The sequence below is a fragment of the Gouania willdenowi genome, chromosome 7, assembly GCF_900634775.1.
Source record: "Gouania willdenowi chromosome 7, fGouWil2.1, whole genome shotgun sequence".
NCBI lineage: Eukaryota > Metazoa > Chordata > Actinopteri > Blenniiformes > Gobiesocidae > Gouania > Gouania willdenowi.
Window position 1 is genome coordinate 5,785,476 of NC_041050.1, and position 26,948 is coordinate 5,812,423.

Genomic DNA, 26,948 nt, shown 5'->3' on the forward strand with positions numbered 1-26,948 from the left:
TTTAATGTATTGCACTGTTTTTATTATTTTGTTTTTATTGTAAAGTGTGGGGTGGCCTTGAAAGGCACTGTTAAATAAAATGAATTATTATAATTATTATTATTATTATACAAGTACAAACTGAAAATGCAAAGATTTACGATGAAAGCTGATAGCTAGCTAACTTCTGGCATCCTTTTACTTTACACTCGATGGTTACAAACCTCAATTTAAACTGAAAAGACAAAGAAATTTTGCAAATCCTGCTTTTATTTTTTGTAACATGCAATAATTACGTGTGAAAAGTCAAGTCAAATAGTGAAGTACTTTTAAATTCAAGTAAAGCAAACAGAGAACGCAGGTAAACACTCTAAGTTTAAGTATTGAACAAAAAGTTAGCTGAAATATTTCTATCTCACTGCAGATCAAACACATCAAACACAAAAATGTCTGTGCATACAAAGTCAAACACCAGTGGTGGTTGACAAGCCCACCGGCAGCCCACCGTGTTTTTGTAAAAAAAAGAAATGTTAAAAGTTGAGAGGAATTTTGAAATTATGATTATTATGTGTTATTATAAGCCATTTATTAACTATACTTAAACATAGAGTCTTACAAAATGGCACAATCTTTAAATATGGTTTTAACAAACACAAAAAATTACAAATAGAATGAATAACATAAATTGCTTTCACTTAAGTTAAATCCTAGTGAATCTTAAAACAAGCCATTGCTGGTCACATTTGAAAGTGAAATAAATAAAAAGGTCGTGTGTGTCCGTGTATTTCAGTGAAACTTACACAGTATCTGTTGTTCCTCCACAGAAGCACACGAGGAGTCGGCTATGCTGTGACTCTGCTTGCTACCATCATGGCTCCCACATCGTCCCTGTTTCCTGCTCTCCTCATCTCCATCCTCCATTGTTTACTCGCTCAGACCAACGTTGACTTGTCTGCCACCTTTCCTTCTCTGGATCCACCGAGCCAGACTCCACCAAACAAACTGCCTGCTGGATTTTGGCCCTCTTTATCTCCCAAAGGGCGAAGTGACGTTCCTATCAGGGTTCGGGATAGATCAGTGACTCCAAATGTAGTGGAGCAGGGGCAGAGAACACATTCAACTCCTTTTACATCTGTCCTGTCTACACAGAATATCAGAAGTGGTCCAGTTGAGACTTTAACCACGTCGTTTAGGGCCAGAACGGACACGGCTCGTTTAGCATTTAGCAGAGATTTCCCAAAGAGGGACACCAATAAAAACCCTTTTCTACCAACTGTGCCGCTCATCGCTGATGAAGCGCCTGTCCGCCTTACATCAACGACAGCAGGGATTGCAGATGAGCTATCGGTCACAAACGTTGGGAGCAATGATTCACAGGGGTTGGGATCTGGGAGTTCTTCCTCGGCAGCGGAGGACGGAATGGCCCAGTATCGGCCTCAGCCACACACCGCCTTGTCGACAGTTTCTGATGCGAAGCCTTCAGTGAAGCCACGTCTGTTTGCGTTGAACACAACAAGCACAACCAGTACCGTCTCCACCACACTGCAGACCACAAGAACCTCACCACTACCAGGCGTGACACTGCAAAAAACACAGACTGAAGAACTAACAGGTGAGAAGGCAAACATGTAGAGAAAAATGCTTTATATTCATACAAAAATCAACCAGTACACTTTGCCATGAACAGTGTTGGGTGTAACATGTTACTAAGTAACATGTTACTGTTACGAAGTAACATGTTACTGTAACAAGATTGCAATCTCGAGTAACGTAGTAGTGTTAAGGAAGCGTTAATATGGAAATAATTGTAATGAAATTACAGTTTCTAACTAAAAACTTAGAATTAGGGATGTCCCGATACAACTTTTTTATTTACGATTGATACCGATATTGCAGCCTTGCGTATCGGTATGATCTGATATCAGCATGAATCATACACACTTTTTTTCTCTCTCTCTCTCTCTCTCTCTCTCTCTCACTCTCTCCTTTAATAAGAAAATAATAATAACATATTTTGTAGTGTGGAATGTTAGAAAAGGCTTGATCAAGTGATGTTACTCAAACAATGAACATTAGTCAGCAACAGTAGATATGAGAAAAACTGACCGAATTTATTATTAACCAAATGGTTACATAATTTTTAACCCTCAACATAATATCTACAGTATTCTACAATTGAATAAAATAAATAAAACATTTTAAAAAAATAAATAAAAATGCGGAAATTTGATTCCGATATCCAATATTCGTTTTCAGGCTAATATCGGACCGATATCCGATATACACCCCCCCCCCCCCCCCCCCCTTCCTTTGCCTAAGTGATGTCAGCTGGAAAAAATAAATGAAATGATTCCTCTCGGCAGAAAAATAATTGAATAATTTTCACACAACATTTATTTATTTTACATTTATTTTACAACTTTGATTTGCACTGAATGTTGTAACAGTTATTCTGTTACTTTTGCACTTTTTGTTTCTATATTCAAAAGAAATTCAGGTCTGGTTTACAAAGAGTAGTATTTTGAGAAGCAAGACTTAATGGCTTTAATTTAAATGTCCTGGCTGATTAAATAATTGACTTTCATGTTAATGTTCTGTCATTTGAGACAGTTTTGAACATTATATTTATTTATTCAAATAGCTTTAATAAAACATAAACATTACACATTTCATTTTATTTTTGGAAGTTATCCAAAAATATTATAACTTACTTTCTTGAGGCAGTAACTAAGTAATTTAACTCGTTTTTTAAAAAAGTAACTAATAATTTGTAACTAATTACTTTTTCATAGTAACTTACCCAACACTGACCATTAATGAGTCGTCTTTCTCTTTATTTTCCAGAAGTTTTGACTGCAAATCAAGTAACGTTAGCCAGGCCAACACCGACCCAATCCTCTGATGATCTACTACAGACTGCAGGGCCACTTGGCTCCGCCCCAAACCAGAGGAGACCTCACTCAAATGTTACAACTCTACAAGAGACAGCAACCCCTACTGTGATCCCCATCACACAGGAGACTGGTCGAGTTCCCCTCAAAACAAAAGGCCATCTCAGCCAAACGGCTCAGTTAGAGCAGCGGGACTCCAGCACAAGCGCTCGCACACCAAGGCCAGGTAAGGAGGAGCCAGGGTGTATTCTGTGCGTGTTTATTTCATCCACTCAAATACATGCACAACGACAAAAAACTCACCAAGTTGAATCACTGAAAAGCTTGACGAAATGGCTGTCAATGGCTACGTTCACACTGCAGTCAAATGTGACCCAAACCTGAACAATTCAGATTTTTTCAAATCCGACCCAAGTTACTTTCATATTTTGTCTTATATCTGATACGTATCCAATTTTTTGCAATGCGACTACAGTCTGGATGGTCGAGGCGCTTTTTATCTGACTCCTACTTCATCGTCGTTGCATGCGACTCCACATCCAAACAGTCCGTTGTAAAGATGTAGCAGCCATCACAGCAAACAGCTAGACTGATAAGCCTGGCACTCTTTTTCTTATTTCACTCTCCTTAAAGTTATGGAGTCCTGACTTCTGTTGGAAAGAAACATTCTCACAGCGACACTCAGTCCTACACTGGACGCCTTCATATTTACTTCCATAAACACCGTACTTGCCTGGTGTGGAGTCTTGTGTCACCTTAGACCTCTCCTGTGCATGCGGGTCACTTCAGGCTTGCATTTCGTTCCTACTCCAAACTGATTGAAGAAAAAATAAGAAGGTAAAGGTTTGCTGATCAGTCCCCGTTATGTATTTTGATGGGTAAAATAAGATATGAGGACAAAATTTCAAATTTCATACAAAGCTAAAAACTTCTAACAGCAATGACAGAAAATGAAAACGCCTGATTAGCACAAGAAAGCTATCGTGGCTTCATGAGCTGTAGGCATTGGGCCTCATGCAAGAAGCAGCATAACAACAAAAATAAGAGAAAAATCATTTGTATCCCAGACTTTGTTGGTAGACATTGATTTTTTTCCTTATCCTACGAAATCTCTGGGTAAGAGAAAATGCTACAATTATTAAACATTTATCCAACACATTTTGAATTTAAGAAACATAAGAAACCCACATAATGTTTTCTTACTTACAATATTACAGATTTAAATAAAATTTTAAAGATTTTGTGATCGATTTCACAGCTGTTAAATTTTTTTTTCCTTTCTTCCTTTTTTGGTTGCATCACTCGGCTGGTCGGCTGTTTGCACACGGCACCACACCTGCCCTTATATGGTGTTTAACGGACATCACATATGCTAATCAGCTGCGTACGATCCATTCAGCACACCTGGGAAAGAACAGATTTGGAGACTAAGAAGATTTCGTTGCATATTTATTATTTTTTCTATTAACAAACAAATAAAAGAAAATATCAGATACATTTCAGAGAATATTGCTGCATGAGGCCCAATGTCTCTTTAAAACCATACACAATGTGCATATCATTGAAAATGTGCCTGTTTGCGCAGCTGGGACTTCTTTGCTAGAAGGAAAATATGGTTTCGCAGGAAGGGGTAAAAAAAAAAAGCAGAAACACTATTCCATGGTAAAGGGTGCTGGGTTTCTATGGGGTAGAAAAAGAAGTGAGGTACGGTTTAAAGGTTGATGGAAAGGTTCGTACTGGGAAAACACGCAGTTGCGTTTAAGCAACGAGAGACAAGAAAGGAAAAGGACGAACCCAAAAGGAGAGAGGGTTGGGAATGCCGGTGAAGGACCATACAGGGGTGGGTAAAGAGTGGAGTGTGGTGGAGGAAAGGCACAGGCACTGAAACACTAATGAAAAGCAGATGCGGGGGAAAAAGGATGAAGGGAGGGAAAAGTCAATGGAAAATCAAACACATGACACACAAGGTCCAAGCTACAGAGAGAAAATAACAGAATAATGAATTTTCAACTTTCCTTCCCGTAATTTATCTAATGCACTAAATTTGCTCAAATAACAACCTCATTGGACATTTGTAATATACACTGTTAACGTGCTGACAAATAGTGATATTCATCAGGTAAATATTCAATTCCATCAGCGATCGATGAGTTAATGTCCAGTGATGCAGGACTCATATTTTCCTTGTCTTTGTGGAAGGTTGTTCAAATATACAGTAAAAGGTTTCTGACATCTCTGAAACCTTTATCTAACTAAGCAGAAGTCATTATTGCATTATCTCCCGTTTAGGATGTCATTACATGTCTTACAGCTGTTATGACACCTTATTCATGCTAATGACAGCGTAATGTCAGCTTTATTTGTAAAACTTCAAGTAAAGTAAAGCAATTCGGATCCAATCCGGATGAAACTCAGTGGGATAATTGAGAAACCAGCCCGACACAACTCAGTCATATTTCATTTAAGTTGCATTTTTGCAAATACTAACCAAGATATTCATTTTAGAAATTTTGCAAATGATGAGAGATCCAGATTTTTGGATTTTTATAACTGAACTCCAAATTGTAATGGAACCTTCCATGGCGTAAGGTTGATCTTCGGTTAAAATTTTGTCAAAATCCATTTTACTTTTGACATAATCCCTTAAACAACCCAACAAAAAACATAAACACTACTGGAAATAATAGCATTTTGGGGAAGGTATTAATCACATGCTCGTGCTTCCCAGAAACCTGACAGATTAGTCGAGGCTTCACTTCTGCACGGCATCACACAGAAAAAGGCTTTTTTTCCGTGAAGTGTAATAAGGCAATCTGGTTGGAGTTTTCTGTATTAGCTCTGTCAGATTTTCCACATTAGAGCCGGCTGAGGCCTTTTTGGGCTTTTCCAAACCCAGTGGGAATGAACAGTTCAATCGCTAAAAATAAAACACACTCTTTGCTTTGTAGCAACAAATACATATTTACTTATTCTACAGTCACTCCTGTTGTCACTGCTGACCAAATTAAGGTTTTTCAGAACGGTGTATAACATGATGAAGGTAAAGGTGTAAAATCTGGTTTCGCCATTAGCAAATTTCCGCATATTAATCTCATCCCATAAAACAAGACATAAATTGACATCTAAAGCAATGTGGGCAACGTGTGTTCAAAAGAAAATCTTTGGTTGGGGGTAACTTTAAATGTTTAAATCTGTGTAATCTGATTGTCACATCTGGAATGTGTCGGCATCTGGCTCCAGTTAGGAAGAACTTCTGGGAGAGGGAAGTAAAACATACCTTCATATAAATAAAGAAATGTGTCTGTGATCTGCAGAAGGTCTGAGAGTGAAAGATGTGTGCGTGGGTAGAGAATGGGTAAGAGTTGGGAACTAAACGCAGCATCATCTACAGCAGAGATGGGAAACTTTTATCACAGTGGGTGCCAACAAAAGGGGAGTGTCTATTTTTTAAGAGAAAACTCTGTTTTCTGTCATTTTGTTGTCGTTTTGTGAGGTTTGGACCCAAAGTGCCATGATGTCTATCAAATTATTATAAATGTATGTCACACTGAAAATTTGAAAATGTACCTCTAGATGAGGGGTTCTCAACTGGTCTCACCCTGGGACCCACATTTTGCCTCAGTCATTAAAACAAAACCCACTTTTTTTTTTAAGAATTCAACCAACCAAATTTAGTTTTTCAAACATAGCTGTTGAAAATGCACATATCTAATCTTTTATAAAACATAAATCTATAAATTTTCCTTTGCAACATGCATTTCCCAGCATGCCTGTCAAAATAAAAGTTTCTTTCAAAATAAAAGACAAGTCCAACATGACCATTGACCAGCTCTCCGTGACCCACTTTTGGGTCCCGACCCACCAGTTGAGAATTACTTTTCTAGATCACGAGATAGGGTATGATGGGTATAATATTATTACACACAAACAGGTAGGGATTGAAGAAACAAAATGGGTTGCATAATTTAATCCACTCAAGACCATTGTTTTTAATTAATCAACAGGATAGTATTTAAATTGTCTTGGTGATATTTGAGCTGTTAATTTATTGATAAATTAAATGCACAATGTGTGTATGTACAGATACATATCTGTATTTGTATGAGATGAACAAACATTTAGTGTTGGGAGTGTTGAAATAGTTGTTGATAAATAATAATTAGCCTACAAGCAATGCATCTTTTAAAAAATGAATTAGGAGGATCTGAAAATTAACTTCCCTGTGACCCTGAAAAAAGGGTCTGAAAATGATAGATGGATGACAATTAACTATTTCAATGTTGAGGTTCTGCCATCTAGTGGGTATGAGCGGTACTACATTTAGATTTGCACTGCCATGGTTTCTCACACCAAAACAGAAGTTCAGACATGTTTATTGTCTTTAATCCCTGGTAACTTTAAGCTTCTCTCCTTTGTTTTTTAGGGGATCCTTCCTTCCTTGCAACCACCTTCCTGCCAGTCACCAAAGCAAGATTTAGCACGACACATCGAGCTAATGTTAACCAGAGGAATCGCACACATCTGCTGGGACATCCTCAACGACCTCCTCCTCATACCACTTCAAAACCAAGTCCCTCTCCAAGCACCCAACCCATTTTTAATGGCACGCTCCTTTACTGGGGGGATCTGAGCCGAACCCTGTCCTTTGCCTGGGAACTGCACGTCTACGGCACTGCGAGTCTCTTCCTCCTCCTGTTTGCTGGAGCTGCTCTTGGACTCACTCTGTCCCCTGGTACAAACTGTCCTCATCGGGGTGCACTAGCACTTGCCAACGCTTTCTTGTTTCTGGCTGGAGGCTTCAGAGCAACTCTGTTTTTCATCGACCCGTATGGCACTCGTAACTTCCTGCCTCACTCTGCGGTTGCAGCCCTTTACAACTTGCCTCTCCACCTGCTGGTTTGGACTCTAGCTGCCCTGGCACTGCTGTCACTAAGAGTGTCTGGAGTCAACTTGTTACCATCTGCTCTGGAGCGCCCTCCACTGATAGCTGTGCTTGCAGTATTGCAGTGCACCTTGCTGCTGGCAGCTGATCTGTTCTCCTCAGCCCTGTCTCCTGTGGTGCCGGTCACTCTTCAGGTCCTGTCCTTGTGTTGGGGTCTGGCTCTCTGTCTGGGGTTTCTCTGCTTTGTCTTTCCACGCACACGTTATCCTCCTGTTCCCCAAATTGGAGCCCCTGTAGATGTAAGGAGGAAGGTCTGGACAGGGAATGCTAGAACCGGATTGATTCTAGGGAGAGTTCTGTCAGTGTGTGCAGTTCTGGGAACATTGTGTTGTGGCTTGCATGCCTATGCTACATTGTGGCTTTATGGAATTTTAGGAGATTGGACTCACTTTAGTTGGGGGTGGTGGCTTGTGCACTTTTGGGCACGGCTTTTGGAGCTGGCCTGGGGTTTTTTCCTCTTGCTGATGGGTTCCTGGCTGTTTTGGAGGCCTCGGAATTGTAGTGCACAGGAGGAAGGAAGTCAACTTCCGAGAACTACTGGAGACCTGACAACAACAAGTCAATCTGTGAATTCTTGCCAAAGACACACCTGCTGGTCCAAGATTGTCCAAAGCTTGAAGGGGAAGCCATGTCGGAAGTCTGACAGTAATGGTATGGGAGGAGGAGGATCAGGACCAGGATTAGGAGATGTGCCTAACAACTGTGGTGGTCAGGAACGCCCTGGTGCGGACATCAGCAAAAGTTTGATAAGGAACCAAAATTTGGAGCAATCCACAGCTCAGACACGGTGTGTCAAAGACAGTAACAGGGGACGCAACCCCAGGGGTCACTCTGCAGAACGCGGTTTGTGCGATGACTCCTCAAGCTCTTTGCTCAAACTGCCGACTTTAGGTCGACCTCCACAGCGCTCAACAAGTGGAAGTTTGGACCAGGACAGAGATCATTCTTTGTCTTTCTATGAGTTTGACCTACGCCCCCCCTCCCCCATTGACCTGACCCGCAGCATCGATGAAGCTCTGCACAGAGAACACCTTCTTGAAGGAGGAAGTCTGTTTCATCCTTTGAGTCAAACGTCACCCGGCTCGGGAATCAGTCAGGGACCTTGGCTTCGCAGGACTAGTGACCCTCAGTTGCTCTCGGATAGCAGTGACGATCCAACAGAGTCTTCCATGCCACTAGGAGGCAGCATTCTTAGCAGTGTGCCCAGTAGGCAGGTAACTGCCCCCCCAACCCCATCCCACCAGGGTCACAGATGGGTTGCCAACGGCGTAGGGAGTGTCCCATCATCAGTGTCCTGCCCTGTGTCACTGCGTCCTTCGAGGATGTCATCAGGGCAGCTTTGTGACGACGGGGTCGATGACACCCGACCATTTATCACCCCCGACTCTGAGAGGGTGCGAGGGCGACCTGGGAAACCAGCAGGTTCAAGAAGTTACCTCGAAGTGAGTCGGCATGATGATTCTGCGAGTGTCAGCAGTGAAATCATTGACCTTTAAACCAATATCATGCAATAAAGATAACGAGAGTCCATTAAACACATCCTTTTAACTCACCAAGACTTTACCTTCTTAACAATGTGGTCCACAAACAGCCCAAAACTGTTACCTTTCTGTTTTTGTGAAACAAAAAGGTAAAAATTGTACAATTGCTGAGGACACTAAAAATCAATTGCATCCTTTTTTGTTCTGCATAACACTGGCATGACTCTAATGCACTGACACCATAAAGACATAGCTCTTGCAGGTCAGTGCTAGCTTTAGATGTGTGATGATAATGAATTTGACCTCCTTACCCATCAGCGAGGGGATTAAAATTCTTATAAATACATTGAGGGTGCTGTCACACTGGTATGGTCCCGGACTCAGGACGAGGCAGGATAACAGCCGATAACTTTATCACCTTGACTTGGCTCAGCTTGGCTCCACATAGCCTCTGATGCAGTTGCGTGTGTTACTGAAGTGGAGACTTCTCTGGGCAGACAAACAGAAATGAGAAGAAGAGGCTCTCATCTGTTGGTCAAAGCCAGTGCTTCAGAGCGCAACAGAAAGCTCTGCCTTTGAAATTAGCTGGGCAAACGAAACCTAATGTTTTAACCTCTCTAGGATTCTTCGGTGTGAACGCACTCTAAAATTGAAGGGTAAATGACTAACATTAATGGGGCCTTGTTGACATGTATCTAGATGTTTTTTTAAGGTCTTTTGAAATTGGTTTAGCATTCCATATACTCATAAAAGACTGTACACGTAAACATACACTACTAATAAAAGAGGCAGAACTTGCTACACCCATACTAATTCCAGGCAAATCCACAAAATGGCAACAATAATATTTAAACGGAAGACAAAAAAATTATTATACAAAATATACTCTGTAAATACACAAGATGAGTATAAATATGTAACAGTAAAATATCCAAAACAATGACAAAAATATACAACAAAAAAACAGCCAAAATGACTCCAAACACACAAAACAACAACAAAAACACAAAATGAGAGAATAATATACAAAATCATGACGTAAATACAAAAAAATGAATCAAAAAATACACACAAAAACACAAAACCCTTTGTTCTTTCCTGCATTAATGCTCAGATTCATTTTTATATTGTAGCCCTTGGATGACATACAGTCACATTTTTGTGACCCCCGCTGTAATAAAAGTTGCCCATCTCTGCCCTAGTGTGTTTATCAAGTTTCCATCACGCTGTCAGTTAAAACAAGACCACACATATCATTTTTTACTCCTCAGATTAATTGTAATTTGCTGTTTGTGACGATAAATTATCTGGACACATGTAACTAAGGCCCATGTGTGTTAAATATCTGTTTAGTTGTGTCTGTTGGCGACATTTCTACATACTATCAATTGTGAAAGTGTTTGCTTACATGAAGTGTTTTTTATTTGTCATGTCTAGATGTGCCATATGTGTTTATAGTTCTTTCTATACTATTTTTGGAAATTTCCATTAAGCCAGTATTAGGGGTACCTCTCCCTAGCCTCGTAGTATCAATATCGGTGAGTCATCTGCAAATAGCTTTATCCTAAGCTCTTAACTTTCTGCTGCTGTTGCACTTCTCTGGTTTGCCTTTGCACGCTAACGGTGTTTAAGTAGTGAGGCAGGTAGTAAACAAAACAACACCCAGTGACAAAGCTGACGCATGCTCTCATGGGTAACTGATGCTGCAAACTGAGATGAACTATTTGACGACACACGTTTATTTGTTTCTGGACAAAGCTTTACAATCAGTAAAATATGTGCGTACCAACAGCCTTTATTAGACTTTATTTAATAATAATAACATAGTTACTATGTCATCAGCTGCGTTGAGTGTGTTAAGACTGATATATACAGTATATGCTGCACAGCTCTACTGGGCTGCAATGCCGGCATGGCATGAACATCAGATCTTGTTGTGTAGATGTTTCTCAGATGTTTTCACCTTTAACGTCACTTCTACTTCCATCACAATAGACGTCTAATCTGCTAACGTCCATTGTGGTGATCAAAACAAAAAAGCCTGTGATGTCTGAGAAATATCTATCCCAGACCTTACTGAAGAACAGAGCACTTAACTATAAAGCTGAGCACCAGGACTGAAGCATTTTTTAGATTGAAAATAAAATCCTTTCAAAGAAATGTTGTAAAGAAAACAATGTAAATATAGTTATTTTTGGATGTTGCTGATCGAGGTTGTATTTGAAACATAGTCATAGCTGTTACTGTGAAAGACAATCCAAGGTGATTCCGCTTCTACGTCTAAATTTCTGCTTCACTGTCCGTCACCTTTTCAGCACATGCAGAAGTGTGACAGTGAAATACTGGGCTGCAAAAGTTAAGCAGCGACGCAGCAGTCATTTTGGGCTGTGCTCAGGCTTGTGATGATAATATTAGTGGTTGAGCATAATGTTAAAGCTGCTGGAGATTATTGTTTTTCATCATATAGAGACATAGTGTAGGCATCATAGATCAGCAGCAATTTCTACCTTTTACATAATTTTTTGAAAAGCAAATTATCTTCGGATTATTCATGAATAACGCCTACACTCACACAGAGTTTGGATGGGGGAGCCTTGCAGTTTTCCCAAATTATTCCGGAAAAATACAATTCTTAATATAATGTACATAATATACTAATATTTGAAGAGCAATAAAACACAGTGACTATATATGAATTCATTTGTTGTTCTTTTAAAAATACCAATTATTTTTGGCGCTCGAGTCATGTGACCATTGTCTTCTTTTCAAGGCTACAGGAGGTTGGGCAGTAAAACAATAATACATATCATGATATAAATGTGACCAATATCAATTAAAAATATGTGCAATAGAATTCTCAATAATTTCACTGAACTCCATGAGAAACAAAATCCAGAAAAATTATTATCTATTTGTATATCATTCCATGTTTCAGTAAGTCTTTAAGCCGGAGAAAGTCAAACAGTTTTCCTGCAGTAAAACCGTATTGAAATGTTATTGAGATTTAGTTTCATGTCACAGATGTTAGTTCTACCTCAGGTGTGTAGTATAAGTTTTCAGTGAAATGGTCCCAAACTTTTGAGACTTTAGGTTGGTTCCTCTTCTGTTACACAATTCTTCTTCACAATGTAAATGGTGAAGCCACACTGCGCCCAGTGGTTGATGTATCGTAGTGTAGCAAAAATGAAGCAGAAAGTGGCCACCGGCCTGATTTTATCATGGATTTACAACGTTAGACGACACATCAACGCAAATTTTTGTAGTCAACATTATCAATTATGGTACTAATCACATTTACATTATTTTTTATGTTACACACTTTGGTTGGCACGAATCTCAAGAAGGTTTATATACATATATATATATATTTTTTTTTTTTTTTTTAATTTTATTTTGCCCCCCCCAGCAAGAATTTGAAACTCTGCCTATGTCTACACTATGTCTTTATCAGATAAATGTGTGTATATATAGGTATATATATATATGGTCTCCAGCACCTTTAAGATGATGTCAAAGATGTGCTAAGTTCATTTGTAATTATTAATTCCTGAGAAATGTAATGTAAAAAAGGAGTAAAATGGTTGTGAAGTTAGTCAAAGGGTTTTTTTTTATGAAAAGCAAAAGGTTTTTAGGTTGAAAATATTGTCACAAATGGAACTCACTCCACAATGGATAGATGTAATCTTAGACTTACCTTTTTTGCTGTCTACATTCCAGTATTTTTCACTCCATGCTTTTGACCTGTTCAACCATCTTTAATATTGTGCTTTCTTCAGCGTCTGTTCTGTTTGTTTTTCCTGCGAAGCTTTACGTGCCATAGGATCCTTGTGTCCCTTGCAGTCTGTAGTGACTGTGCAGACGTTACAGTGTTTCTTTCAGCTCATTGATGTTTCATTCTTGTGTTTTTTGCTGCATTTCATGTTTGGATTGAAATAAAAAATAAGAGCGCTGAAAATATTTGTGATCTCGTGTGATTTTATTTTTTGCATATTCATTTTTTTTGTCGGAAATCTAGAGAGCTGTTGGAAGAATATGAGGAATTTATCTTATGGAACAACGTCAAATGTTTTCTGTGAGTCTTTACAAGGTTTTCACACACTGTTGCTGGTATTTGGGCCCATTCGTCCAAACAGATCTCCTCTAGAGCAGACTTTCAACTACCTCCAAATATTTCCTATGGGAATGAGATCTGCAGACTGGCTAGGCCACTCCAGGACCTTGAAATGCTTCTTACGAAGCCACTCCTTTGTTGCCCGGGCGGCGTGTTTGGGATCATTGTCGTGCTGAAAGACCTAGCCACGTTTCATCTTCAATGCCCTTGCTGATGGAAGGAGGTTTTCACTCAAAATTTCACAATACATGGCCCCATTCATTCTTTTCTTTACACGGATCAGTCATCCTGGTCCCTTTGCAGAGAAACAGCCCCAAAGCATGATGTTACCACCCCCATGCTTTACAGTAGGTATGGTGTTCTTTCGTCTCCAAACACGACGAGTTGAGTTTTTACCAAAAAGTTTTATTTTGGTTTCATCTGACCATATGACATTCGCCCAATCATCTTCTGGATCATCCAATTGCTCTCTAGCAAACTTCAGATGGGCCCATGTACTGGCTTAAGCAGGGGGACACAATCTTTTGTCCAAACAAACACTTGAAACTCTAAAAAAAAAAAAAAAAGCACATTTGTCAAACTCAAGGCCCGGCAGCCAAATCTGGCCCTTTAGAGCAATAAAGTTTGGCCCACAGGGTAAAGTCAAAATTTTAAAAAAAATTACAGAAAACATGAATCATGTTGTAAAAATACCGAGTAATTCAGTTGTAGATATTTCAGCCCTTCCAAATACAGAAATGCAATTAATATCCACAATATTTGCCAGGGCGCACAGTTTTCCCACGCGTATGTCACGTGATGACAGTTATTTGTAATCACAAATTGTTAAAAAATAAATCTTTATCTTTTCCAAATGTTTCCTGAATTGAATAAAAATTGGTCCGTATTTGGCCGCTGAACTAAAATATGTTTGCCACATCTGCTCTAAAGCCTGAAATACAAATTTAAATGTATTAATTGGTTTCTAAAAGGTGTTTATGAATAATCAGGATGAGCTGTATGTACGTTTGAATCAATAACACTTGGGGTGTCAAACTTTATTTTTTTCATGGAATCAGTTTTTAAGGTGGAAAAAAAAAACTATTCAAGAAATATAGTGTGCAATTATTTAATCAACCATAGCTGGTGATATTTGTGCCTTCGCTTTATTTTAATCACACCGTGGAAACTGTTCTAATATTGGTTTATCTGATTGATTTTTGGTTCCTCTGATTCCTGATTGTTCTTTTTGTGCCACTACTGAAAATTTTGAAACTAAAAATCTGTGCAGGATTAGGCGGCGACAGGTTCAGATCTCTGTGCGAAATTGCAGAGTGGGATCCTTCATTTGCTTCTTGTAGTCTTCATCAAACTCTTCATTCTGAGCGACAGTGAAGTGATTCTTCCAGTCTCCGACTTTCCCTGCAGAAGTAAGCGTATCTTTAGGATTTTTCCATCCTGGATAAATTTCAATTTGTGCATCGTACCTTTCCTCATGAAAGGGGAAATTTTAAAATCCATGACAGGGAACGAGGAATAATTGGTCATTTTGTTTTTCTTCATGTTGTCAAACAGCACTTCATTCAAAATGTTTTCTTTCTCCTTAGCTGAAGTAGATAAACCAAGGAATGAGGAAAGTTGATCAATTTCCCGTCCAGTGTCCTGGAAACACAAAAGTATCTGTATCGTCATTATGAAATGAGAGGCAGACATGTTTTGATCATGAATATGAGAAGCCAAGTGAGGATTTATTAGATATCATTGAGCTGCAAAAACTCTGACATATTAACTAGTCAATCATCAATTAAGGCAGTGGTTCTCAACCTTTTCTGCCCGCGACCCCCAAAATAAAGATGCCAGAGACTGGGGACCCCCACTGTACCTGAAGGTGGTTGAACACAGACATGAACATTGAAAAACAGTCGTGTAGAGACAGGGTCATCTATAAGGGGCAATAAAGGGGAGAGATTTTTGGGGTCACATCCATAAAGTCAGCAAAATTATGATCCATTGTTCTATGAATCTGTGATAACCACATTTATTTATTTATCTGAATAACATCCACTGCATGTTATCCAGGGAGTTTATTATTATTTGCTCCATAGTATACAGTCATCTTAAAGATATAAATCCTTGTCTTAATCAGAAATAAAAGTGACCCAAAATGGTGGAAAAGGTGGTGAAATTAGATTTTTAAAAGCATCGAAATTGGTTGAATATTGCAAATTAGAGTCGCCAAAATCGAAGAGAAAAAGTGGTAATAAAGGATCAAAGTGTCAATATTGGCTTAAAAGTGGCAGAAATGGTGGACGGGGAGGTTGGGGTAATGTAATTTAAGAAGTAATAACAGTAGTTTAAACTGGCAAATGATGGACATGACAAATTGTGAATGTGGTCAAATTGGCAAAAATAATCATGAAGTATGGTGAAAAAGAGGGTCAACATATGCAACATTAAGTGGGAAAAGTAGTGGAAAGGGTTTATAAGTGACAAAAATGTCTTAAAAGTGGAAAAATGTGCAGAAAGGGCATTGGAATTTGATGGAGATGTGGCAGAAATGGGAGTAATATAGCAAAACTGCATTAAAAGGAGCAAAAATATGGTAAGAAAAAGTGATGAAAATAAGTAAAAAAATATGGCAAGTTTGGTGTAGTTGCAGAAAAAGGGTGAAATACAAGCAAAAATGGGTCGAAATTGTTCAGAAAATATTTCTAGTTTCTTGAAGGCATTTGGTTTCCCCCTCCAAGTGTTTTGCGACCCCAAATGGGGTCCTGACCCCAAGGTTGAGAACCCCTGTGTTGACTAGTGCCACCATGTCCACTGCTTTTGGCATTTCTGACTTTACATTTTAACGTGTACATACAGTATTTCTGTCGAGTGAACTAGTTGTATCCAGAAAAATGAACAAGTTACAGTGAGCTATTGGAGCAAAATTAATTCAACTTGTTAACCCGTGAGTGACGTGCAGTTAGGGTAAGCAGTGCCTACCCAAGGGTGAATTGATATTTTCATTTTTATTTGTTTTCATTTTAATATGATTATAATTTATTTCTAAATTTAAATTTCTGAATTACCTATAAGTTTGAAAGTGTCAGCATTTTGTGCTTTTCATAGGCCAAATGACTCAAACACCGCTATTTCCTGGTACGGCAGAGACGCTGCACAAGCCTCAAAAGAAAACTGTTGGTACTTTCCACAGTGAATGGAACAAAAGGAAGGATTGGCTTTGTGGATGCGCCTCACTGAGGCTGTTTTGAGTTGTTGTTGTCCTTTTCTCCATGTTTTTGTGTTTCCAACACAAACAACGGTTGCGCTGCCGTGTCATGAGATTTATCTTGTTGGGAGAGTATGGAGGCTGCTTTTAAATAATTGTTTATGTTTCTTTAATGGTGTTTTACGATGGTGATTTTGTTAGATTAACACTTGCCAGCCGAAACATTTGAAATTGTCATTGGTGTCGACATTGGTGGTCTCGATTTGCAACGTCCTGCCTACCCAACCCTAGTGCTCATGGCACGTCACTGCCTTAGACACATAGTGACTGCCATATATGTTACCTAGTAAAATTGAATTCCATGATTACTTAACTAGTGATGCCAAATGTTATCCCCTTGTTAGCTTGTGAGAAAAAATATCTGTGCTGTGGTGCAAAATAAATACTCACTCGGATTCCCACATAAACACGGACAGCAACACAATCACCTCAACCATGTCTTCGTAGAACATGTAATGGAGATTTGGATAAGTCCGTTTCTTTTCCCACCAACCCTTCACATGATCGTACCAGGATCCAAACACCACTTAAACACATACAGACACACTTTAGTTCCCACACACTGTTTGGAAGCTTTTAATAAAGCTTACGTTTTCCTTTCATGAATCTCTGCATGTAGCTGCTCCAGCTCCCAGGATCTGGTGAAACCATGGACATACATTCAAAATGAAAGTAGGACACCATGTTGTCTTTAGCATTCCTCGCCACATAGATCATCTGAAGAAGCAGGAAATATTGGAAGTAGTGCGTTTCAAAGCAGCTCTGAAGACTCAAATTAATATCACAATTACAATTCAGAAAATTAAAAGACAAATGGGGGAAGAAAGGGGATCAGAGAAATTTGAAAAGCCTGAATCAGCTGAAGATGTCAGTGTGTTAGTGATACTGGGAGTCTTGACTGATAAATAAAGAAACGACAAAATAAATCACACAGACTAAACCTAAAAGGTCACGATCATTTATCTATTTGACATAGAAGCATGTTCTCAGTGGCAAATGATAGGTTTTCAGGGTCAAGGTGTTCAATAATACATTTTAAAATACTGTAAATTGTACTCAGAGCACGATCAAAGATGGCCGCCATCTGTATTACAAATTTCAATCTTAACGTAACATGATCTTTGTGGCAAAATGTAAATTTTTGGGGACAAGGATTGTCATGAAATAGCATAAAATACTGTAAATGTCATCCAGAGCAAGCTATACGATGGCCACCACAAAGCTTTACACATGGAAAGGGTGAAATTGCAATTTATTTGCAGCCACAGCTGTGTATGACAAAAATGCATTTTAAAGGTACTGTATGTGCTATTTGAGGCTGTAATAGATTGAGATGATTTATTATTTTATCCTTTCCTCAAACAAGACTGTCAACTCGGCATTGGGCCCCTTGTGGCACATTTTCAAAGTCTGCCTATAGCCAGAAACGCCTATTAGGTTTCATTGTTTACTTTGATTCATACAGTGAAAAGATGCAAACTCCCTGCAGCATGTTGTACCTTGCACTTTTGCTCCCAGAAGGATTCTGGCACAAACTGGACTGGAAAATGAGTTTTAATGAGTCGAGGAGATGTAGTTAGGTTGTTGGCCTGGTCTATTCCTGTGCAAAGAGGTGTAATATTATTATGGGCATATAAGTGAAAATTTATTTTTACAGCATCTTAGCAAGAGAACGACCTGTGTGTTGAGTGAAGACCAACCTGAGTGCATGTTCGGGACACAAATCTCCAAAAACGGAACCCTGTCGTAGAGCGGGATGGTTGTCTGACGTTCTGATGGCATCCATCCAAAGTGCAACAAATCCAAGATATTGGAGACCCAAGTGGTGCCTGAAAGAGGCAAAAATAAGAGGTCCAAAATACCTGCTTATCCTGAATGAATGTTTTTGACTGTGTAAATGTAAAAGATTCAACTCTGATGTCCCCAAATTTACGGTGCTTAAACCTTTATTGGCATATAGTATAGAGTCATTATTACCTAAAATCACCCAACATTGTATGATGAAAAATTAATTTAGGCTGTTTAATGGGTTTTTACTTGCATCCTGGTCAAAGAACCCAATAGTTGTATATAAATCAAAGTGTAACACCCACTTTGCAAATTTAGTTTTTCAAAGAGCAGCATAATATACAGTACGTCCATATATTCATATCACTTGCACTCAGCTGTAAACATCCATATGTGGTTATTAACCATAGTTAAGCTCAACTATTACTCCATTTTGGTTCAATTTTGGATCTACATGTTCTTGTGCAACATTTGACTTTAAAAATTACAAGTGACACACACACACACACACACACACACACACACTCTGACCTGCTTTGGGGTATGTTGCAATAAGAATGTCGTCCGGTCGAGCTTTGAAGTTCTGAACGCTCTCCCATGTGTTAGTGAAATTCTGAGTCATACAAACTCCATGAAAATCAAACATTTCTGCTCGCGAAGGGGGATCCATGTTGTCCACCTTTTACTCTTCTTCTTCTGAGGTGCCACTGACAGCACACTCCTCTTTTGGCTTTTTAAAGATGGAGGGAGGCTTGCCTGTTAGATTATGGACAGGAGCTGGGATTAATTATTGTTAGACATTGTATAATATTTATGTTTATATCTAGATTTACCATTTAGTTTTAACATTTAGATTTAAATTTCACATTTAGATTTAACATTTATATTTAGATTCAGATTTAAGATTTAGATTTAACATTTTCATTATATTCTTATGAGAAAAAATATCACAAGTTTCACAAATATAGCGGTAAATCTGGTCAAAAGTTACAAAAAAATTCACATATGTTTTTTTTAAAATGTGGTTTGTTGCTAAGTGTCTTAAAAAGTTGCTGTTTACATTAGCATGCACAGCTGTACAATCGCTGTCCCGTACTGACCCGCTTCTTTTTGTTCAGGGTCACAGGGTTTCGTGGATTCCAATCTCCAGCTGACATTTGCCCAATTTCACATACTCAAATGAACTCAACATATGGTTTTTGTGTTTTTTGGATCGTGGGAGGAAGCCGGAGTATCTATACAAACTCCACAAAGATAACTCAGTAGAACTCTTTCGCTGCGAGGCAGATGTGAACTGGAACAATGTGAACTGGAACAACCTGGACGGACTTTATCTCACACACATTAACACTCCCAGATTAAATAGGCACAGATTAACCCAACACATAAATCTGTGACCTGAGCGCCGAAAAAGACAATAAACAAGCTCACAGACTCAGGCTTGTTCAGCTTTTAAATGTTCAATAATGGAATCCCGTTTGAGGAAAAATAATGTGATATCACTGATATCAACCATAGTTAAGCTCTCGGTACAAATTCAGGATTTACTGTATATACTGCAGGTTCAGATGATACGATGTCACTTGAAATGCCTCAACATAAATATATAGGATGTACCTTTTTAAATATCCTCAAGTTAGAAAATGTATTAGGAAAAAACAAAGGAATCATTTAAAACCAATTAAATCTAAATTAGAGGTGTTGATCACTGAAGACAGTTCAAAAAAGGAGCAACCTCAGAATTGCATAATTTTTTTGGTGTCAAACTCCTCAGATAACTAAACAATTAAACTGGAGGCATGGAGAAAGGACCAAGAAGTTACTAAAACTTTAAAAGACATCATCCCAAAAAAATTAACTCAGAAACCTGATTTTTTATTTTTGGAATTTATCCCAAATACAATAAATAGGCCCCTGTCACGAGCCTGAAAGAGGGCAAAAAATAGGGTTTCGTTCCACCCTGGGGGGCACTATCTAATTTTTTTATATTTTACATCAGAAATATATAGCCAATTTTAATTGCAAATTGTTGAAAAAAAAAATCTTTATTTTTTGCAAAATCCTGCAATTTTAATAAAATGATTCCACACCTTTTGCGTAAATTGAATAAAAATTGGTCACAAACTCAAGGCAATTTAAGGACTGGATATTGTCTGTAACTTCCATTACTTTACGTATATTTCTAGGGCAGAATAATGTTAAAAGTGCTTGTTTTCCAACCTAAAATTTGTGGCCCACTTGAGATGAAACTGGTCAGTATTTGGCCCTTGAACTGAAATGAGTTTGACACCCCTGATATGTGTGCAATTTATGCTTTTTCACAGTTGAGTTCTAAACTGGAGAGAAGCGTCTTTCATCTTCTTCTGATAGACTTCTTCAAACACTTCATTCTGGGCCACCGTGAAGTGGTTCTTCCAGTCCCCGACTTTCCCTGTCGATAATAAAACAGAATCAGTCCTGTCTCTGTCAAGGTTTGCATGTGTTTGTTCCTTACCATTACCATACCTTTTCTCATAAACGGAGATATCTTGAAATCCATGGCAGCGCATGTGGAATAGTTGGCCATGGGATTTTTCTTCATTTCATCAAATTGCACAACCCCTGTGATTTTCTCCTTCTCCTCAGCTGAAGGTGAGACACCAAGAAAGGAGCAGAGTTTGTCTATTTCACGTCCTGTATCCTGAAAACAACCGTAATATCCACATTCAGAAAAGGTACCAGTAGTGTGAAGAACCATATGAGACTTAGAAACACCTGGATTACCTCGATCATGTCTTCAAACAACATGTAATGGAGTTTTTCATAAGTCTGTTTCTTTTGCCACCAGCCGTTCACGTGGTCGTACCAGGATCCAAACACCACTGAAAACAAATAAAACTTTAATTTAACTTAATTTTCTGTGTGTTTGTTGTTGTTTTGTGTGTTTATGAAGTAATTTGGGGGCATTTTTGTTGCTGTTTTACATAATTTGTCATTTTGTGTATTTTTGTTCTTATTTTGTGAATTTTACAGTTATTTGATATTTTTCTGTTTTTGTTGTCGTTGGGTGTGTTTTTGGAGTAATTTTGATTATTTGAGTTGTCCTATGTTTATTTTTGTTGTTATTTTCTGTAATTTTATATGTACTGTAATCAGTTTGGCTGATACAAACTCTAACATTCTTCAATGGGAATGTGTTTCCATACGTACTCTTTCCTTCCATGAATCTTTGCAGGAAGCTGCTCCAGTCTTTGGGATCTGGCTCTGCCAGGTTCATTCGGTCAAAGTGAAAGAAAGACACCACGTTGTCTTTAGCGTTGCGTGCTACGTACACTATCTGAGACAAACAGGAATAGAGTATTTAAGAAAGTGTCAGAAACTTTTCTGTTGACTATGCTAAACATAATCTGACACATGATTCACAAAACATGTGAATCCTGTTTTGAACCATTAATCTTACTAATTAAGATTTTCACAATAAAGTTACAAAATATGATTATATTCAATTGTCATTTTTGATAAACCCTTATTTCTAAAGATTGTGTAAAATTATCAACTGACAATCTAATTATCATGTAGAAACACATCATAACAAAGTAGATCAGGGGTTCTCAACCTTGGGGTCGCCAGATGCCTTCAAGAAACTAAGAGTATTATCAGAACAATTTGAGCACATTTTTGCTTATTTTTACCCTTTTTCTGCAACTACACCAAACTTGTCATATTTTAACCTATTTTCATTACTTTTTCCTGCCATAATTTTTGCTGCTTTTAATGCATTTTTGCTACATTACTCCCATTTGCACCACTTTCAATGCCTTTTCTGCACATTTTTTCACTTTGAAGAGATTTTCAGCACTTATAAACCCTTTCCACCACTTTTCCCACATGATGTTGGATATGTTGACCCATTATTGTCACTTTTAACCTCTTTTCAACATATTTCATGCTTATTTTTTTGCTAATTTAACCACATTCACGGTTTGTCACGCCCATTATTTGCAAGTTTAAACTTATTTTTCCTACTTTTTAAATTACATTACCCCAACCCAATCCCCTCCCCACATTTCTACCACTTTTAAGTCAATATTGACACTTTGAACCCCCTTTACTACTTTTTCTGTCTGTTTTTCCCACTCAAATTTGCAGCTTTTAAACTATTTCTGTGGTTTTTAAAATCCCATTTCACCACCTTTTCCACCATTTTTGGTCACTTTTGACCAATTTTATTTCGGATTAAAAAAAGGATTTACATCTTAAAGATAACTATATACTATGGTGCAAATAATAATAAACTTCCTGGATAACAGTGGATATTATTCATATTAATAAATAAATACATTTATCACAGATTCATAAAACATTGACTTTATGAATGAACCCAAAAAGCTCTCCTCTTTTTTTCCCCCTTATAGATGGTCCTGTCTCCACATGATTGTTCTTCAATGTTCATGTCTGTGTTCAACCACCTCCAGGTATAGTGGGGGTCCCCAGTCTCTGGCACCTTTATTTTGGGGGTCGTGGGCTGAAAAGGTTGAGAACCACTGGTGTATACAACAACATACTATACCCTGCAGTTTTGCTCCCAAAAGGATTTTGGCACAAACTGGACTGGAAGATGAGTTTTAATGAGTCGAGGAGAGGTTTGAAGTCTGTCTGCGAGTTCCGTTCCTGTGTCGAGAAGAAAAGCATTATACACACGATCTCTGTAACAATGACTTTATACTTAATAAGTGTGCTTGTGAACCTGAATCCATTGTGGGGAATGAAATCTCCAAGAAAGGTACCCTGTTGTAGATTGGGATGGTTTTTTGACGATCAGCTGACATATGTCCAAAGTACAGCAAATCCAAAATGTTGGAGACCCATGTGGTACCTGACAGAGAAAGTGAGACCAATTAAACTGCATTGTTTTTGATTATTTATCCATTGCAGGGTGGCACTGACCCGGCAAGTTGCCCTGTGATGGACTGCAAGATAAGAAACTACCTGACCATTACGTTTTAGACCGTAGAAGTAACATCCGTAAACCCTCACACACTCAGGAAGAACATGCAATCCCTGCACAGAGAGACCTTACTGTGAAAATATGTACCAATGACAATATTAGGCACTAGCTGGGATTTTGAATGCTGTACTACAGTGATATTCTTGTTTTTTATGCACATGTATTCTTTTTATTATTGTGCATATTGTGTAATTTGAGAATTCTTTACTAACTGAAGAACAGACTAAAACAGCTTTCAGCACATTTATTACAATTTTTTCTTTTCTTTTTTTCAAAATAAAAACTGTCGATGTTAAATCAAATTCATAAAAAGCAAGTTTATATCTTTTAGATTTTGCAATTATTTCTACTCACCTGCTTTGGGATACGTTGCAATAAGGATGTCGTCCGGGCGGGCCTGAAAGTTTTGAATGTTCTCCCAGTTGTCAGTGAAATACTTGGTCATTGCAACTCCGTGGAAATCAAAGAGTTCTGGTCGAACAGGTTCCATTTTCTGCCAAAGTAATCATAACAAATGGTTGTGATCATTGTATTGGAGCTTAAGGGATTTTGACCTGAACTTTTCACCTGCTGAGTAATGATCTGAGGTGTTGGCTCTCATGTGTTAAACATTAACTTTTTGTGTAGTGATTGTCAGGTTCATTAAAAGTGCAGCTCTGTGCAATTCTCACTAAAATGTATCAAGTAAAACATCTTTAAGCAAAAGTTTAACTCACGTTCCCTTAAATGATCTGCAAGAAATAACATGAGAACCGACACAATGTTTGAATAGCCAACCTAATGCAATGGTTTATTCTATCCAACAAAAATAAAGATAAAAACATCAAATATGTATCCTTAGCACAAAAAAGGTAAACAGTAAACACTCTATTGTAACTTTTTCAAGAATAAAACTTACTTTTTGATGGTTTGAAGCCTTGTGACTTGCAGCTGATTCAACTTCTCCTCATGGATTTTTCTTCAAGTATGAATGTGTGTGTCGTAATGTACCCTATCCTGTTATGTAACAATAGCTCTCTTTAAACTCTTCCCATTTCCTCCCCCAGCCCACAGAGGAACACCCACAGTTACACACATCCACACAATCATATTACTCCTGCATTTATGAGTTAGATTCACTTCATGAAAACTTGAAGATCAACTTCTAATACCTGATAAACACAACATGTATTTAAATTACGCTTTTTAGAAATAGAACAGCACACATATTAAACTCTCTGATCTCCCTTTTATCACTACGACCCAAACACTTGCCTCCACCCTGACTTGGTGGTGGAAAGCCCTGGACATTATGAATGTTCAATTAAAAACTAGCATGCTGTCTCCAATCTGGCAAAACCCGACTTTAGAAATAGAAAAACACCGCTTTACCTAAAGACATGGGAAGAGAGCGGAATCATTCATCTCCAAGACCTCTTCAAAAATGATAAGCTCAGGACATAAAAGAATCTAACCCAAACATTCAATATAAATAAAAGTAATTTTCTACAGTTCTCACAAATAACAGAGACAATCAAGAAAAATACACCAATAGATCTAATTACCTTACAACCTCCAGAACTGGCAATATATATGGAAAAAAAATCTCAACAAAATCAAAAAAACTTGGGGGCAGCGCTTGTGTCCTGGGTCTTTGGGTGGTGGACTGTTGCTGTTGGTTGCTCTGCCAGCCCGTGTAGACGCTTTGGCTTGGTTTCCTGGGCGCGCCTTCACTGGAGATGTTGCTGGTGGGGTGGGCTGGGTCGACCCCCCCCGCTCAGGGGCTCACTTGGGGGGCCGCGTAAGCCGGTGTGTGGCATGTGCGGTGTCGGGGGGAGGCTAAGGTGAGCTATGGGGCCTCGCCCGTGCTGGGGCCTCCCCTGGGGTTGTGCTGGGTGAGTATATGTGGGGGCACGACCTGTGACTCCTGGCCTGGCGGATCTGTGTTGGAGGTGGTTGGTCTGCTGGCTGGGGGCACTGGGCCCCTTTTCCAGTGGCCAGCCATGTGGACAGGCCGGGCTCATACCAGACAGGCCTCCTACATGGACACTTCACTCACTCCCAGCTGGTCTGGGACCGCCACCTGTGCTACTAAGTAGTGGCACAGGGGCGGCTTTCCCACCTCTCTCCGGGTGGTGTCGGCCTGGCGGGCGTGGAGGTGCCTCTTCCCTTTTGGTGTGGCTTGGTGATTGTCTCATCTCCTGGTTGCCTTGGGGCGCTCCCAGCGTTGTGGGGTCCGGGGCGGGCACGCTGGGGGGTGCTGGCATCTATGCCAGGGTTGGGGCGGGGTTGCTTGGTGCTCCGGGATGATGCTGTTTGCTGGGGGGCGGCTCTAGCTGTTCCGGTGGTTGAGGTCGGTATCGGCCACTTGGTCAATTTGTCCTGCTATCTGCGGACTGGTGGGTGAGTCCGGGGCGCCTTTGGCTGGGGGCTGCTATTCTGCACCGGATGTGTGCCGTTGGGGTGCCTCCTTCCGGCGGTGGCGGCTGCCGGTCGCTTGCACGCCTTGGGGGTCCTGCTGGGCTGTGGCCGGTTCGTGGGCTGGGGAGGGTGGGGTGCCCCCTGCGGGGGCTTGGCCTGGGGGCTCGCCCTTGGGGTTCCCTGTTCCGCGGGGTTGCTCTTGGGGTCCAGCGGGCCTGGTTGTCAATCTGTCATTTACATTGGCACGGACTACTTCCAGTGTGAAAAAACAGAGACATATTTTAAATGAAGCAGCAATCAGTGGGTTTTCTACTTCATTTGATCCAACAACCTTTTCTAGTTGTGTTGATGTTGACTCGTTTATGTCAAACTTCAATAATCATTGTCTGAGTGTTTTGGAAACAGTAGCACCAGCTAAAAACACTCTTGGCCCCCATAAAAAACCATGTCTGTGGATAAATGAAGCTTCAGGAAAAGCTGCTGGAAGGTGGAGCGTTTGTGGAAAGCCACAAAATTAGAAGTACATAGACTCCATCTTAAAGACATGATAATGGAGCTAAATGAAAAAATAAAACACGTCCACTCTGTCTATTTCTCAGATCTTGTTTCACGAAATAAGAAAAACCCCAAAGTTTTGCTTGAAACTATTGAAAACCTTGTTGCACCCCCACCGTCCCATGTGTTGGTGTACACACAGGATGACTGCAATATTTTTTTGAAATTCAAAGTACAAAACATCAGGGCTAGTATCACTCCTCCTTTGGTCAGCTTGTGCACTAGAGTAGCCACTGTGTGCTCATGGTCCTCCTTCACTCCTGTCAACCTACAGGATGTTCAGGATTTAGAGGGAAAAATGAAACCCACATCGAGCCCGGTGGACATTGTTCCCACTCCACTGCTCTTAAACGTTTTTGATGTTGACGGCCCTTGGGTGGTAAAACTGATAAATCTCTCACTTCTATCTGGCTCAGTCCCCAAACTTTTTAAACATGCTGTAATAAATCCCATTCTTAAAAAGCCTAATCTCGATCCCGGGGAGCCTATAAACTACTGCCCCATATCCAAACTTCCGTTCATTCAAAAAATCATGGAAAAAGTGGTGGGTAAGCCGCTGAC

At 39.3% G+C, this 26,948-nt stretch overlaps 3 protein-coding genes across 4 annotated transcripts in view; 1 reads left to right on the forward strand and 2 right to left on the reverse strand.

The window, feature by feature from the left end:
• The window catches only part of LOC114467593 (proline-rich transmembrane protein 3), a 23,097-nt gene extending 12,848 nt beyond the window's left edge, over window positions 1-10,249 (forward strand). Inside the window, exons 2-4 of the mRNA XM_028454008.1 lie at window positions 804-1,591; window positions 2,824-3,096; window positions 7,294-10,249. Of these exons, the coding sequence (XP_028309809.1) occupies window positions 850-1,591; window positions 2,824-3,096; window positions 7,294-9,308 (3,030 nt within the window). The 5' untranslated portion in view covers window positions 804-849 and the 3' untranslated portion in view covers window positions 9,309-10,249. The remainder of the gene's footprint in view (window positions 1-803; window positions 1,592-2,823; window positions 3,097-7,293) is intronic.
• A 4,157-nt stretch (window positions 10,250-14,406) lies between these two features.
• On the reverse strand, window positions 14,407-19,374 carry LOC114466881 (cytosolic sulfotransferase 1-like). The gene is made up of 7 exons (XM_028452729.1): window positions 18,977-19,374; window positions 18,358-18,486; window positions 18,157-18,257; window positions 17,248-17,374; window positions 17,086-17,183; window positions 14,871-15,045; window positions 14,407-14,805 (listed from the first exon to the last, which is right to left on the reverse strand). Exons 1-7 carry the CDS (start codon window positions 19,113-19,115, stop codon window positions 14,693-14,695), a joined length of 882 nt encoding a protein of 293 aa, XP_028308530.1. The 5' UTR covers window positions 19,116-19,374; the 3' UTR covers window positions 14,407-14,692.
• Window positions 19,375-20,471: 1,097 nt separating this feature from the next.
• On the reverse strand, window positions 20,472-24,430 carry LOC114466882 (cytosolic sulfotransferase 3-like). Of its 2 annotated transcripts, none has more exons than XM_028452732.1 (8): window positions 24,332-24,430; window positions 23,787-23,925; window positions 23,172-23,300; window positions 22,995-23,095; window positions 21,635-21,761; window positions 21,209-21,306; window positions 20,951-21,125; window positions 20,472-20,876 (listed from the first exon to the last, which is right to left on the reverse strand). In XM_028452732.1, exons 2-8 carry the CDS (start codon window positions 23,920-23,922, stop codon window positions 20,764-20,766), a joined length of 879 nt encoding a protein of 292 aa, XP_028308533.1. In that variant the 5' UTR covers window positions 23,923-23,925; window positions 24,332-24,430; the 3' UTR covers window positions 20,472-20,763. The 2 variants fall into 2 exon arrangements, with proteins under 2 accessions (XP_028308533.1, XP_028308532.1); XM_028452731.1 differs by having other exon boundaries at window positions 24,327-24,426.
• Between the last annotated feature and the right edge of the window lie 2,518 nt (window positions 24,431-26,948).